This window comes from Colletotrichum lupini, chromosome 7 (assembly GCF_023278565.1).
Source record: "Colletotrichum lupini chromosome 7, complete sequence".
Taxonomy (NCBI): Eukaryota; Fungi; Ascomycota; class Sordariomycetes; order Glomerellales; family Glomerellaceae; genus Colletotrichum; species Colletotrichum lupini.
Window position 1 is genome coordinate 4,282,771 of NC_064680.1, and position 15,645 is coordinate 4,298,415.

At 49.3% G+C, this 15,645-nt stretch overlaps 7 protein-coding genes across 7 annotated transcripts; 4 read left to right on the forward strand and 3 right to left on the reverse strand.

Moving 5' to 3' along the window:
• Positions 1–901: 901 nt before the first annotated feature.
• Positions 902–2,153, forward strand: CLUP02_14300 (uncharacterized protein; the record flags this gene model as incomplete). Its single annotated transcript, XM_049293230.1, has 2 exons — positions 902–1,344; positions 1,598–2,153. 2 exons carry the CDS (start codon positions 902–904, stop codon positions 2,151–2,153), a joined length of 999 nt encoding a protein of 332 aa, XP_049150376.1.
• A 1,879-nt stretch (positions 2,154–4,032) lies between these two features.
• On the forward strand, positions 4,033–5,121 carry CLUP02_14301 (uncharacterized protein; the record flags this gene model as incomplete). Its single annotated transcript, XM_049293231.1, has 1 exon — positions 4,033–5,121. One exon carries the CDS (start codon positions 4,033–4,035, stop codon positions 5,119–5,121), a length of 1,089 nt encoding a protein of 362 aa, XP_049150377.1.
• A 440-nt stretch (positions 5,122–5,561) lies between these two features.
• Positions 5,562–7,174, forward strand: CLUP02_14302 (uncharacterized protein; the record flags this gene model as incomplete). The annotated part of the gene is made up of 5 exons (XM_049293232.1): positions 5,562–5,622; positions 5,857–5,941; positions 6,121–6,270; positions 6,332–6,680; positions 6,809–7,174. 5 exons carry the CDS (start codon positions 5,562–5,564, stop codon positions 7,172–7,174), a joined length of 1,011 nt encoding a protein of 336 aa, XP_049150378.1.
• Positions 7,175–7,411: 237 nt separating this feature from the next.
• Positions 7,412–9,172, reverse strand: CLUP02_14303 (HET domain-containing protein; the record flags this gene model as incomplete). The annotated part of the gene is made up of 1 exon (XM_049293233.1): positions 7,412–9,172. One exon carries the CDS (start codon positions 9,170–9,172, stop codon positions 7,412–7,414), a length of 1,761 nt encoding a protein of 586 aa, XP_049150379.1.
• Positions 9,173–11,034: 1,862 nt separating this feature from the next.
• CLUP02_14304 (uncharacterized protein) lies at positions 11,035–12,134 on the forward strand (the record flags this gene model as incomplete). Its single annotated transcript, XM_049293234.1, has 4 exons — positions 11,035–11,158; positions 11,515–11,734; positions 11,866–11,966; positions 12,124–12,134. 4 exons carry the CDS (start codon positions 11,035–11,037, stop codon positions 12,132–12,134), a joined length of 456 nt encoding a protein of 151 aa, XP_049150380.1.
• Positions 12,135–13,029: 895 nt separating this feature from the next.
• Positions 13,030–13,626, reverse strand: CLUP02_14305 (uncharacterized protein; the record flags this gene model as incomplete). Its single annotated transcript, XM_049293235.1, has 4 exons — positions 13,030–13,121; positions 13,182–13,237; positions 13,347–13,501; positions 13,561–13,626. 4 exons carry the CDS (start codon positions 13,624–13,626, stop codon positions 13,030–13,032), a joined length of 369 nt encoding a protein of 122 aa, XP_049150381.1.
• A 205-nt stretch (positions 13,627–13,831) lies between these two features.
• Positions 13,832–14,933, reverse strand: CLUP02_14306 (uncharacterized protein; the record flags this gene model as incomplete). The annotated part of the gene is made up of 4 exons (XM_049293236.1): positions 13,832–14,363; positions 14,435–14,609; positions 14,670–14,776; positions 14,833–14,933. 4 exons carry the CDS (start codon positions 14,931–14,933, stop codon positions 13,832–13,834), a joined length of 915 nt encoding a protein of 304 aa, XP_049150382.1.
• Between the last annotated feature and the right edge of the window lie 712 nt (positions 14,934–15,645).

Below are 15,645 nucleotides of genomic sequence, written 5' to 3' on the forward strand. Positions count from 1 at the left end.
ATGAATCTCACAAAGAGAATGCTAGGCCACCGGATCCATTGACGATCATCTTCAGTGCGTGGTATAGCCTCTAAGCCTCCGGTAAGTCGCCGATTCTCATTACGAAATGTGCCTTCTGCTGTGATCTCTTTCCGTTGGGCCTTTCAATGATCTTAACTCTGGTATAATTTATGTTACTGACGTGATAATGGCGATGACCTGCGCCATTGAGGCCCTGGCAAACTCACTGACAAGGGCTCTACATTGCCGAGTCTTCCTTTATATCTAGGCATCAGCGTTTCGGATCTTATGGAAGTCTGAATGATTTAGTCGACAGATAATGTGTGTGAACGATTGAGAGATTTTCTTTCTGAGGTTGGCTCGGCTCATATGCTGTCAGCAGCTTTTGGGCTGATCATCAATGTTAGGCCTAAGGCCATTGCCAAGTAATACAGCCTGATCTTTGCTGACAGCGCGTAAATAGACAACACGTATGTCTCAAGCTCCGAGACATAATGATCGGAGGGAAGGAAAAGCCATCAGCCCGTTGCATAACGTGACTGCCTTGTCAGCGGGGTTTCTGCCGGGCTATACGATCTCAGTAACCAGCCTTATTGTTGGTATACACGTAGGCAGGTCAGACCTTTCGGTCGCGACGAGGTCAATAGGTCAGTATAGGTCTATTGCGTATTGAGTGTGTGTAGGAGGGGAAGATCGTGGGCAGAGCCCGCGATCCCTCAGTGGGTGTAGGTAGGTGGAAGGGTCCGTCTGCACGGGCCCAGACTGCCTACCTACCACCCCTACCTAACTACCTAATAGGGCCCCTTTTCTGCCTCGTAATCCAACACTTATGTTCTTGTGACGTCCTTTGTGAATCACAAAATCCATCCCATTTGACTGCATTTTCAAAACATAAGAAGTCATGGTTGCCGAAGTAGCTGCTATCGAGTTCGCAGGTCTGCTACTACAATTTACACAAATCAGCGTCAAATTGTTCCATCATGCTCGAGAAGGCTACAACTCTGCCTCTGGATCCACAGCTCGCGACGAAATCTTGGCGGTACATGCGAGCCGAACAAGGGACCTAGCCAAGAGTATTCTTGAGAACGAAGAGGGCTTGAATGGTCGCTCAACCCAGCTCAGAGAAATCACCCCCGCCTCTGAAAAGGCTGCGACGGAGTTGATCGACTTGCTCGATACCCTGAGGGTGAAGGTAGAGCATGGCGACAAGATTTCCAGCCGGAGGTGGAAGAGCGTTGAACAAGCATTACGGCATCTAGTGAATGAAGGGAAGATTCACAGACCGGAGGAGAGATTTGAGAGTCTCTGCAAAGATTTACAAATGTTTCTTGCTTTCGCTGCCGAGTAAGTATAAGTAAATATGGAGGTTTCTTGAGTTCGGCGAAGGTCATTGAGCTAATTGATTGAGTAGGAGAAGACAGAATGAAATACATTCAATTGTCCAGAGTTTAGAAAACCAAAACAATCTCCTCGAAGCGAAAACGATCGGAAAATTGGATGAAATCGTGGAGGGGATCGACAAAACTACGCGGGTCCTGCGCCAGGACTTGAGCAACACATGCTTTGCACAGATTGAAACATACTAAGAGGGAATCAGCCGTTTCCAGGGAGAGGTTGTACGAGTGAGAAGACAGCATCAAACTTTACAGAGTTTGAAGTTTGATCAAATCAAGACGAGGCAAGAAGCGATCAAGAAGAGTCACAGAGACACGTTCAACTGGATCTTTGAAGAGGAAAACACCACCTTCTCGCAATGGCTGGAGTCCGAAAATGGTTTCTACTGGATTCGAGGAAAGCCAGGGAGTGGAAAGTCTACTCTGATGAAATTTCTCGTTTCCCACCAGACAACGAAATTGAAGTTACGAAAATGGGGCGATGGCTGTACAACTGTAATAGCCAGCCACTACTTCTGGAATGCAGGGAATACCATGCAAAAGTCTCAACTTGGCCTTTTGCAAACACTTCTATACGAGGTGTTGAAGGAGGTGCCAGATCTGATCGAGCAAGTTTGCGGATCCCGCTGGTCCTGGTCAGAACCTACCCTAACGGACATATGGGACAAGGGTGAACTGCTCACGGCTTTCGGCATGCTCGCCAAACAGTCGGAGATATCTGCTAAATTCTGCTTCTTCATCGACGGATTGGATGAGTAGACGGATCGAGCCAAGCGATACGACGAAACCTTTGAGGATCTCCTGATAATTTTGCAAACCTTTGCCGCGACGCCAGCCTTCAAAATTTGTGCATCAAGCCGACCTTGGCAAGCTTTCATCACTGCATTTGATTGTAGTTCTTGGCAACTCCAGATGGAAGATTTGACCAAAGAAGACATCAGCAAATACGTCACTGACAACCTACATAACAACAACAACTACAGAGCTCTTGTTGAACAGGATGACCATTGCTCCCTGGTAGCCAAAGTGATCGTCAGTAGGGCCCAAGGTGTGTTTCTATCAGGCCTCATCGGTTAAGGAATAGCTTAGGGGCATAAGGAGGGGGACTAAGTAATAAAAAAGTAGCTTAGGTATATATAAAATATTAATAATATACCATATGAAAAAGGTAAATTTTAATAATTTATTTTTTAAACCTTAATAATAATTAGCCTTTATAAGCTTTTTTTTTATATTATATACTTATTAATAATTTAAAATTTTTATTTATAAAAGGGACTAAGCTAGAAGTTTAAAATATTAATAAGAATAAAGTATAATAAGAGAGCGTAATCGGCGCTATAATAATAATAAAAAAATAACTCTTTTTTATTAGACCCCTTAGAATTACTTCCTTTTTAATAAATAATATAAAAATAAAGCGTAATAAGATAAATAACGTAGTAACAATATAAAAAGACCGTATTACTAAGAGTATTAACGAATTTTAAATAAATAGCGAACTTCTTACTTTTATTTATTAATACCTAAACTAAATAATAAATAATAAATTAGTAAAACTATAAGAATAGGAATAATAATCAAAAAAAGAAATCCTTATTATAACGTATAAAGAGCGCTTATATAAAAAATAAGTAAATTTAGAACGCTTATAGAGCTCTTTAAATAGCCCGGCCCCCGCACTAAGGGCTATAGTTTTAATTATAATAGCCTTAGATATTAGCTTTAATATAAATAGAAATATAAACCCCCGGACTAAAAATAATTTAATAAATAAAGCCGTACTTAAAGCGCTATTTAAGTAATAATAAAGCGACGAGTTCGTACTACCTAAGCCCCTATTTATTGGCTCCTTTTTAACTTAAATAAGCGCTATAAATAAAATGTCTATATTTAAACCGCTATTCCTCCCTAACTTATCGTATATTAATAAATTAGTACGGGATCTATAGAGCTTTTTCTTTAATTATTACTATTTTAAATTATTAATAAATATATAATATGTGGTGGTTTTTTTCCGGCTTTATAGGTACAAAAGATCGACCTTAACGGGATCACGCTTTTAAGGGAAATTATATGATATAGTATACTTTTTAATTATATAATACGCGCAATATATCCTAAGCACGCGCTCAACGCAATGTAGTGATTTCGATACGAAAACCGCTATTTAATTCGGGATATAAATATATAATATAAAAAAGAAGTTTATAAAGGCTAATTACTATTAAGATCTAAAAAATAAATTATTAAAATCTACTTTTTTTTTAAAGTATATTACTAATATTTTATATATATACTTAAGCTACTCTTTTATTACTTAGTCCCCCTCCTTATGCCCCTAAGCTATCCCTTAACTAACGAGGCTTAATAGTTTCTATGGGTCTATTTTGTAGTCTAAACTTTGTTAAATAGCCTAATGAATGGAGATGACTTCAAAGAACTGCTGCAGCAATTGGATATGATACCGAACGACCTGAAACAATACTTTTACTACATGCTCGAAACGATTGAACCGGTATACTGGGAAAGCACCTCTCGTATCTTCCGGGTTATGATTGAATCCGGTTAGGCGTTGCCCCTATTGGCCTTTAAGTTCCTTGACTAGGAGATGGAAAATCCACAATATGCTTTGGATATGAAGATTGAGTTACACGTCGCGAAGGATATGAACTCGGTGTTCGAGACGCTTAAGAAACGTCTGAATGCGAGGGGCAAAGACTTGCTTTACGTTACATTATGCAGAGACATGAAATCGCCCTTGCAGTATCAGGTCGACTTCCTACACAGAACTGTCAGAGACTTCTTCATTGATCAGCAGGTTATAAACCAGATGATGCGTACAAGAGAGACTCTTAGCTTCAGTCCCGCGCTTTCGGTTTGCAGAATAATGCTGGCTCTGAGTAAGGCTGTTCCATTTTCGACCTCGGAACCGGACTTCAACCAGGTTTTTCTGTTTTCCGATGGATTGATGCGTTGTGCTTGTACGGTTGAAGAGGAATACGAGACATATCGCGTTGCTTCTGACGATCGTTTACACGATGCTCAAAATGATTTGAACCAGACCTTCCGACTACTAGACGAACTGGACAACACGAACACGGCTCGCACTGGTGATCTCAGTGCCCACTGGACAAGTTTGAAAGATATTCCCAAGGGTGCCTTTCAGGAGCGCAATTTAAAGAACTTCATCGGAGCTGCCATTCAAAGCAGATTGTCCCTGTATGTGAAGCAGAAGATCACACAAAACAAAGGTCAAATCCAGACTAAAAAGGGAAGACCGCTACTTGACTACGCCTTGCGGCCAACCATGGTGACTCCTTTACAGCTTCCAATCCAGGAAGGTCCAGTCCTCGCAATTGTGCAATTCCTCTTGGAGAATGGAGCGGACCCGAATGAGAAGCTGAAGATATATGGCGGAAAGACTCCGTGGAGCCTGTTCCTTTCTGTTTGCTACGGGCATAGTCTAGGGTCAGATAAGTGTGGCCTTGACACTGACGAGATTACCGGTACAATGGAGTCAATGCTTCTTCATGGGGCAGATTCGGCGTGCATGGTAACAGATAACCGCGACGAGCAGATGAATGTATTAGAGATTGCCGAACGCATGGAGCTGTCAGAGTGCCGGGTTTGCCGAATTCGCAAGGTTATGAGGGCAAAGGAGACCACCCAACAGCCAGGGTTACTTAAGAGAGTCAGAACTCTGATATGGGGAGAGCTTGAATAACCCTCTATGACAGCAGAAGTATACATACCAATCAGGTGGGAATTTTCATATTCGACTACCGAGGCATATAATTCCTCCTTTTGACGCGTTCTGGTCAAGATCGCAGACCTAGACTTGGCTGAGAATAGTGTATATTATAGGTAGCCTCCAAGAATTGTTCGTTTGAAGTGTATGGGATTCCACGATAAGGTACCTATATAGACCTTGTTGTTTGTTGAGGGAAATCCAGATAGTGATTAACAAATTGAAAACTCTATAACAAGCAGCCTTTCAAAGCTCTACATTGTTAGGTATCGATTCCTTAACTAATATCCTACAAAGAAGCTTATATGAATTGCAAATATTGCACTAACCAACGTGACCCAGGGACCTCTGCATTAAGCTCGACCACTCAAGTAGATATGGTAGAGTAAAGTGTTCAGTCATTCAATACTTTCACGATGCATTCGCCACTACCTTCGGTCGTCGCCGGTCCGATAGCCTCTACGCCCTCTCCGGACGGTGTGTTCAATGAATTCCTCCGTACTTTACCGCTTTTCCGTTGACTTCGAGACTCAGCTTCCCTCTGAGGCATTGAATCATTCCGCTTCTGGTGAACGCAGGCGAGGACAGCAATATCCTTTGAACTAGCGGTCTAGCAAACCTCCGACATCGCGAACTCTTCGTTGCCTGATTCTTCTCAGCATAATCGTCGATTTCAGTATTGAATACTCCGGCAAGACTGACAACGAACAGCTACTGGCCTCTGCCGCCCTTGGCTTCGTGGAGTGGAGAACCTGAGGAAGCAACTGAAGACACCCTCTCAACATTCAGTTGCTAGGTCTGTCACCGCCGCTGCTCACCAGCCTCCAGATCTAGAAGGAGGTGAAGGAGACCACCCACACAAAGGGAAAGCACGTAGTCCCTTCCCCAAGGGTCTTTCCAACACCGCTCCTGCCATCGACAACCGCGGTCCTTCTACAGTCCAGGACCCACTCCCAATTCTCCCCAATACCCAAGCCGCCATCTCACTCCCGCGGCGCCCTCCACCAGATCGGTAGCCATCCCAATGGCGAGCATCATTATCCGACAGGATCCGGGATCCATTTACCGACCCGGCCGAACCAACATTGGCTACAGCATCGTCAGCGACGATGGCGTGATTGGAGAGTTCGTGATACAGTCTCATAGGTCAAGTATCTTATGCGGAGCTAGCTAACACTCGAGACAGACCCGCCTCTCAGGACGACGATTCTTGGATCGAGTTCCTGACCGACGAGGCGATCGAGGACCTTGCCCTTTCTGACCAGGACCTTGACATGACTCCGGATGGCCTCTCTGAGAGCGATACGCAGTCGCACGACGCCCAGCCCGACATGTCAGAGAAAGTCATTGACTCAATCGAGGCGGTGAACAGAGAGGACGGGACCGAGGAGGAGAACCAGGAGGACAAGGCCAGTCATTCCATTGCCACCCGGGTTCGAAATGTAACACCTCCCTTCCTAGCTTCTCGTTCTCGCAATATTGACTTTCAGGTACAGGGACCTCTCAGCCCCATGTTAGTTGATGGCATCCCCCAGGTAAGAACGTCACTGCCTTCTCCCCCCCCCTCCTTGTTGAAGGAAACACCCCTAACAATATGTCGCTGTCCAAGAACCCCGACGAGATCTACTCATCCGCGGCGCCGCTTGACCAGCGCGTGAAGTAGGACTCCACGTTGGACGGCTTCCGAGGCTTCTATGACAACATGGGCAACCCCTTCTTCCAACATGACTATGACTATGAGCCCGCTTTACCCCCTCACCTCCGTCGCCCCATCTTCGTCGACTGGGCCGAGCCCTTCAAGAACCCCGTCTACGCTCTTCGTTACCTTGCAGAGATTGCCGGAGACTACTACACCGTGGCTCTCATGAACCAGAGAATCAGCATGCAGCAACGCCCGCAGACACCAGGTGCTCAGAGCGTCTTGCAGTCGCACCTGCTCTCGCCTGCTGCCTCGCATATCGCTACGCCCGCTCGCACGCCGGCCACTAAGCGCCTTCGCTTCTCCGACGATGTCGTTCGCTCTGGTTAAGAGAATCTGATGAACGAGCATGCGCTTATTCTCAATAAAGCTCAGAGCATTGGCAATTCTGCACGAAGAGAGGATCGGCAAAGGATAGGAGTATGAAAGCATAAGACATACTTTTACAGTATGATGGCTCAATGGTTTCAGGAGCCAGAACTAGGCTCAGCAACAGGATACCCGTGGCCAAGTTTGGTTGACACACAGCTCTGGAATAAATACTCCTCTTGTACTCTTACTTCTATTTCATGGAGAGACTTCCCAGTGATCAACTCGAAGAAGCAGAATAGACCCAGACTCGCTGGGTTTGACTGCTGCCCCGAGTATGTAGCGCTGTCCCGAGAGAATCTGAAAAGACCGATCAGACCAAGAAGTACCATTGAACGTATTCTTGATCCTGCGCCAGGATTCGGCATGAACGACTGCGTTGTGCTCGACGAAGTCCAGCATCTGTGGCTGATCCGTCCCCAGACTACATGCCATGGTCCGCCCATCCGCCTCCAGACGCACCCCGACCACGATGTCGCGCACGAACGTTCTCGTAACGGAGTCTAGGGTCTCAGTGATACGGAGCACGATATATGTGGTGCGTTGTTGCTCAACGTAGTAGATCCATTGATGCGGGCTATTACTGCCGGTGCTGAAAGCCTGGCCTGCGGGGTCGGACTTGTGGACTTGGAGCGCAAGGGCGTGTTTCCCCTCCATGGATATCCTGAAAGTCTTGGATGACGCTTGTCCGATAGCACCTTCGCGGCCAACTTCCGGCCCGACCAGACCATAAGAATTTTTCATTGATAGATACAACGGCTCAGGAAACGCATTATCAATCCTAGCCGTGATCGGCATAGCGCGGATACGGCTTGTGTTAGATCTAACGTAAAGTCCATTCTCCGGGTCGACGCACTTGACTTCGACACACAAGTAGTACTCTTTGGTGTATCCATCGCGTGGAACGGTGAGGAGGTATCGAGTCCACAAATAACGTGCCCCCATGGTGTTAGGTGAGACATAGACTTCTGGCAGCTGAACATGCAGGCCTCGGCTTGTGACTGTAGGAGGTACCGTCTTCGAGTTATCTCTGAGGCCTCCGAAGGTCGAATACCCAGCTTCAGACTTGAGCGAGGCTTTGGAGAGGTATTTAAGACGCTTAGCATTATCCCAAGTCAACTCAGTGTCATGCACAGGTAAATCTCCGGGGAAATAGAGGCGAACTCTTTCGAAAGCGGCAGGACTTTGTGCAAGGACGCCGGATTGCTCTCCTAAAGAGTATGTCTGAGCCCAGAGGAGAACGCTCATGTCTTCCGAATTGCGTATGATCTCTTGCTGCAGGCGGACGAAAGCTCGATCCCCTTCACCGTAAAGAAGTGGCATGTGGATGTCGAATATGCCCAAGAGGCAGTACGCGATGTCCTCCTGTCGCGTTGTTTTCCTTGTCGAAGCCCAAGACATACGTTCGGCTACGGGCAACGATGGTATTGGGGTGTCATGCGAAAGGACGTCACGTCGGATTCCCGTCCGGTTGTGTAAGAGGTACTCGAGAGAGGACTTGGTCCCAACTTCGTTCCAGTCGCAGTCATAGAATTCGATGAGCCTGGGCGCAAGTAGCTCTTGGAGAGTCCAGCCTCTGGTAAACCACTTGGTAGACTTGAAAGCCAAGTAGTCCAGCCGGCCAGGCTTCTGAGCCAGTAGGTCGCTAAGGTAGACGTAGCAGACGGTCGCGTTTTGATACCAGCGGAACATGGAATTGATGGCTTCGGAGAGGTCGGCACTCGAGGTTTTATCGATGCAGCACGTATCGATCCAAACCCAGATGATGCCGTCCCGGAGGGCCTGGGCACAACAGGCGCGGACCTTGGCGAACCCCTTCTTGAGGGCATAAGAAGAATTGGTGACATCTTGCAGTGTAACCTCATCTTCTTCCCAGGTGTGCGAGAGGATTGCGTAGATTGGGATGCTGTAGCCAAAGAACTCATGCAGCTGAAGACTGGTGGCGTTTAGGAGCATCATCGTCGAAAAGCCCAAGGCTAGCAATCGTATACGTAAAGAAACGAAGAACAATAGGAAACACACCGGGCTTGCAAGCTCTCAGGTCATCTACCGGATGGCGATAGTCGGAGATTCTGGTAATCCATACGCACACTTGAGCGGTGAGACAGCTGCAGCATGCCGGACACGGCGCCACACGCAACGTCGGCGAACCAATACGGTATTCAATGGCGCCGTGGTGCTGAATAGCACTCACTCTTGTGAGCATGCCTTCGGTCTTTGGCCTGATTACCATGTCAGCACCGAAGCATCCGGACATCTTACTCTTACTCAGACAGAGACAACAACACTATGTGACCATTGCAGACGACGACCTGACGGGTATGGTATCAGGCTGGCACTGCGTGGTCTTCTGGTGTTGTTGAACATCTCCAAAGCCAATGTGTCGTCACGTGGGAGTCCAGTAATAGCGACTCCAAAAGGTTCAAGATTGCGAAACAGCCACATTGGGGGCTATGGTGGTTAGAGTGGCTGAGTGCCGGAATTGGGGTGTCTCAAGCAGGCTCGCTGGGATTATGGCGCAGCCTTCAACATGGATAGTTGTCGGTAGTCGGGAGAAGCCTGCTCCGATCAAGAGGTATCCGTACCCGTATTGTTGAGTGTATACTCCGTACAGAGCCGACGAGCGAGGTAGGTAAGATGAGAAGGGGCGAGCTGGGCCTCATGATCTCATCACCGAAGCTGCTGTTCCGTCCAGGGGCGTGGAGGCGAGGCCTAGTCGAGATGTGCTCTGACTGGGGTGAGAATGGATTCCCATGCGCTAGACGTCATCGGCCCTCAAAGTCAGCAGGGGTTGGCGGGCCGAGTGCAGTGGCAGCTGTCTCATCTCGGATGGTCGTGAGAAATACACTTGATGGTGAATGTCATTGTTTTGAAAGCCACAGAAGCAAACAATGATGAGCTGTCTTTGTGTTTCCTGGGCGACGGAGCTTACAGCTTGAAGCTGTAGCCAGAATGCAACATCAGATGCAAAAAGATTACAGAGGGTTTACATGTAATACGCCCGATGGATGTGAAGGAGAGAGCTTCATAGGAGCAGCCAGTAACATTTCACGCCTGAGAGCATTTGAGCCAATCCTCAGGCACAAGTGGAGTTTAGCTAGGATACGTATCGCCTTACATAAGGCAGCATGTGATGCAATGGCCCGGGAAATGCGGGTCTGCAGCTTCAGGAAAGAGCCAGGAGGGGCGAGCTACAGGGCGGGGTACCCCTCTTTCGCACCTGCCTCCCCCCAGCTCAGCTTCGTCACACCTCACCTCACCAGCAGACGGCAAGAGCAACAGGCCACAAGGGCGGGTGTCTCCTGCTCTCTTGAGTCTCGACCTTGGGTGCTGTGTGCCCGTCCCATGTGCCTCTCTTCTGTCATTGCCATACCAACTGTGCCAACCCAACCCCAACCACAACCAATACGCTCATCCATCCGACCACCTTATTCCAGACGCGAACGTGCCTTGCTGTTCCAGTTCAACCCCTCTTCCAAGTTCAAGGTGTGAAGACGCAGACGGCAGAAGATTGGAGAGACTACAAAACACACCACCACCCGCGCCCATCCACACTCCGCCCTCCCGCGTCCAGACTCCCGTCCTCTATCCACGTTCCCCATCGCGAAAACCACCGTTTGACTACTACGCTTACCACTTATCATCCCAATTTCAAGGCGGAACAATCGCAAATCCTGTCTTGTTTCTTACCCTGCGCAACGAAAACGAGGCGAGACGACTCCGTAAACCCCAGCTTCACCGGAACCCGCCGATAGCTCGCCCCGTTCGAGTATCAGATACTAGATCCCCCGCCAACCATCAACACCACCAACAAATCAACCATGTCTGACGAGAACACCAAGTCCGCCGTCGACGAGACGCCCATCACCCACCCCGCCGGCGAGCGCAAGAACTCGCTTGAGGCCCACCTCCAACACCGTCCCGATCGCGCCGAGTTGGTCGAGAGTATGTGAATCTCTTCTCACAGTCTCTATCTCGTGATTCAATCCCTGCCTCAATGTGCATTTGAATCTGCAACCACAACCAACGCCGCCTTCCATTCGAATCTGCCCTGGATACACTGTTGTCGCGATTTCCTGTTTTCTTTCCCCTATTCGATGCGTGCCCCCTCCACATCTTCCCGTCCGTCGCGCCCCACCGTCCGCCTCACCCGCCGATCATCAAAACCGGGATCACCTCGAATTGTCCGGAATAAAAACCCCACTCTCAATGCGCCTGCTGCGCATAGCCGGGGACCTTACGCCGCCTTGTCCCGGATTTGCATTGATACGATGGTAACATGCTAACTGACCTTCCAACAGAGAATATCTTGCCCGCCTCCAACGCCGCGCCTAGCTTGATCGCCCACCAGAAGGAGCTTGAGAAGCACATGCGTGCAGACTCTCTCAACGACAAGATCTCCCACCGCCCTGCCCCCGAAGACCTCATCAAGGAGGGCGTGCTGAAGGAGGACCCCCGCAGCGCCGACGACAAGTATGCCGAGGCCATCGAGGACGAGTACGCCAAGCGTGAGGGTGGCGCGTGAGTTCGTCGCGATGCGCTCCTCGACGGTATTTGATCACTTATCTCGTCATTCATTCGCGCTGCTACGACTTTGAGGCGAACATGGTGGAGGATGATGCACATTGAGGACGTGCGGAACGACAATGTAGGATTATTGGTATTGGGTACCGCGGTTATGATATGGAAGATCTGCACTCTTCCATGAATGAGTCTACGAATAGCAGAAAAGAGCCAAAAAACAAGTTTAGTTGTTTCCTTGTCAGGGCAGTCTGGTGGATAACGAGCCAGACTGGAACTTTAGCTTCCGAAAATAAACAAGAAAAGAAAGAACAGAAACATGGATTGGATTGCCCATCAGAAACGGAGATATCTATGACATGCATGCATCATCAACTTGTTTCTCGCAGCCTTGTCGTGAATGAAGCCTGCTCTTATCGGCGGACACGAGATGGCAGATCCAAGGGTCTTTTTGGGGTATTACGGAGTACCTCTGTTTCTATTATTGGAGCATTGGCATGCCATACAGCCGCACTGGAGCCCGCCTCTATCATTCTCCCCTGACACCCCATTAACATGTGAACTATTCCCCAGCCTCAAGGCGACAAGTTGGAAGGCAACAAAAGAATGAAGAAGGCATACCGGTATATTTGCAACTTTGGATTAGTAGTTTAACTCTTTGAAGTATCTGGGTACGGTGCCCTGTACTGCTGGTGAAAGTACCTTAGTCGAGGTGGCCCATTTCACAGCCCATCCCACGCTCATGGTGCATGGATGACATCTTAGGCTGCGCTTTAATCAAAGACACATGCAAGTCATTGCCACGAGAGAGACACAGGGAGGAAATACAGATGGGGCTCAGCCTTCAGGACAGAGAGAACTGACGCAAGTCATCAAGGCAGTCTCAACTTCACTGCCTCCACAGCCTGCCCGGCCTGGTCTGAAGTCGCAGTCTGGACTGGACCAAGCTGTGCTTACCATGGTACCGCACGCGACACCATCTCCCCCATCCCCTTTCTCCAACTTTTTCTTTTGCATGTATTTCTCCATGGCATGGTGGCCTATCGTCGCATTTCCGCACTCGGACTGCCGTCCTGCCGTCGCTCCCGCCCCTTGCAGTTGCAGCACCGCTGGGCCGCTGGGCCTGGGGAACCACAATCAATCAGGGGACGTTGACATGCCATGCTTACCCTACGGAACACGGGGTACCGGATACTCAGTAGTGTACACTGAGGTGGGCTCCCCTTCCCCTGGAAGAAGTTCAGTCTAGGGGAGTGAGTGCAGCGACACTTTTTGCTTGCCTTGCCTTGCCTTGATTACTTCCGAGTCTGGACCCCTTTCTTCCAAGTAAACGTTTGCTTTTCCTCAGGGGGATCATCAGTCTTGGTGCGAATACATGGGGCGGATGCTGGGCCGGCCGTGTGTTTGGAAACTTTTGTACCTATTTTCCCGCACCTTTCCCACAAACCCTCGAGCCCTCGTCGTTGTTGACTTTTTGGGTTCAGAGACAATGAGGCGGGCGGACTGGTGGGTTACAGAGACAAAAATTCAAATGCCCCATTTGGAAGGACTGCGCAGGCACACCGAGCTGATGGTTGGGTTGGGAGAAGGAAAAAGGAGACATGCGTGTCACTCATTGGTGGTAGGCTGGTAGGCCTTGAGGTAAATGTGCAAAGAAATTGTAACAGTTTGTTGAAGAATTTGACAGGATACCATCGATCTACGGGCGAGCACAAAAGTGTCGCAGATCCAGTGGTTATCCCGTAAAACACAAAAAATCCCATCCGTCTAATCTAGACATGACAGTGGCTCCCGTCCCATCCGTCGGTGCAACATACAAAACATACAGGCATCAACCTCCTATCCATCCTTGGGAGGTGTTCCCACAATACCGAATTCCCATGCGTCCCCATTATCATCCATGCATCCCGTAAAATTCCCAATGCTGTTCCGCGGGCCAATCACGGTGTTACAATATGCTGTACAGGAGTGCGAAAGCCGCCCAGTCGCTTATGCCCGAAATCCCCCCCAATAACGCCAGTGTTTATGCATTTACAAAGTGAAGTGGTTTATATGTTGTCGTTGAAGAGTGAAAGAGTCGCATCGGCATCGCTTGCTCTAGTGGCGCGAGTATCCGCCGCCGTAGTGTGGTGATGGAGCGTGGGCGTCGTAGCCAGCTTGCTTGCGGTTGATGATCGTGACGCCGCTGTTCTCCTTGATGGCAGCGCGGTGCTGGTCTGCGCCGTAGACACGGAGGTAGGCCTCATCGCTGGGAGAGATGGAGCGAGGGGTGGAGGAGCCTCTTGATGAGGCGTAGGAGCCTGTTGATGCTGAGTAGGCGCTGCTGATAGAGGCCGGGGCCTGGTGGACGACCGGCTTGGAGGAGCTGTATCTGGAGGCCATGTTGTGTTTGGTGTTACTCGAGTATGGGGTTCGAGTTGCGTGTTGGGGGTTGTGTGGTAGATGGAGGTTGGTCTCCAAAGGTGATGTGTTTGTTGAAGAGAGTTGAGCTGGTAAGGTGTTGATGAAGTTTGGTTGACGAGTGTTTGACTTGGGAGTTTGGTAAGGAAGATGTTCGAGTCTGGCAAGAGAGGCAGAGGGCATGGCAGGATATATAGATGGGAGGTGTTTGCAGACACCACACCCAGACCTGGGATGCCTCCATCATCTTTGTACGTACACTTGTAGGTACGAATACTCGAACGCGTGTGCCATCAGCACTTGCCGTAGACAGGGCATGCTTGGTCCCGGGGTGTACGGTACGGCAGAGAGAAAGAAGAGACAGAAAGAAAAGGCCCGCAAAAGGTTTGGCCTGCCTGGCCATGCGAGAGGTACCTGGACATGGACCGGGACCTGGACCGGGCAAAGTAGAAGAAATGCCTTGTGGAAAGTCTCGCTGATGGGTGGTGTGTGGTGTAGGCGAAGCAAAGAGTAAGTGACTCAACCTCAGCCCAACCTTGGACCTTGGAAAGCATTGCTTGGAAAGCAGACTCTGGCACGGGAGTACGGACGGAGTAGAGGTGCCAGCCCAGGCATGAGGTGTGAGGCAGTGTGGGGATAGCCCTGGATGCTTTGGGGCTGACCAGAGTGTAAGAAGGGCCGGGTGTGTGCGTTTAGACTTGAGAATCTGTGGTGTCCTGGCCTCCTGGTGTGTGCGTGTGTGTGGCCAGTTCTTCTTGTGTCGCAAGGCGACTGGGAATCCATTGGGCAGCTTTGTCATTTCAGGGCCCTTCAAAATGCAGGGACGTTAGGCACGGGAAACGCTAGAGTGGTTTAGTCCGAAGTAATAAAGTCCATGGATTACCAAGGAAAGCAGGGAAGAGGGCTGTTGTGATGTTGCAGATGCTGTGGAAACCAGAAAAGGGTGCGGTTGGCGGGCCCCTTGAGCATCTTTCCGGACTAGACGACAGCATGCAGCGCGTGTGCGTCTATGAAGTCCTACCAGACAGACTACCACACTACCGGCCAAATAACGCCAAAGTCCTTTGGGGCCATGCTTGATAGTAGCAGGACTTACGGATACAGCATCAGGAGAAGCAGTATCCGTACCTCTCAGGAAACCCTCCCTTGATGCCTCGGTGGCGAAACGTCATGGTTGATTGGACGAGTGATGGTCGGACGACGCAGGTAGGGCGGATTCAGGGCGATGATTGACAGGACTGCCGCTGTGTCTCGCCCTGCTTGGATGTTGTACTATGTCCCGCTTTCACCTGTGTCCACCCTTTAGCCGCCGTACGTATCATTGACACAGTTTGTCATCATTCATTCGCAGCTTCGAGACGTCCAGACTCAACAACTGATCAGTGATGCCATATTCCGCGCCAGCCTGATGTCGATGAGCAAGCGGCGACGCGTAAGTGCCGTCTTTTGCGGTCTTGTGGCTGCTCAGCTTTGGGGGCCAGAACCTGTGATTTCGCGGCAGAAGTAGAAAA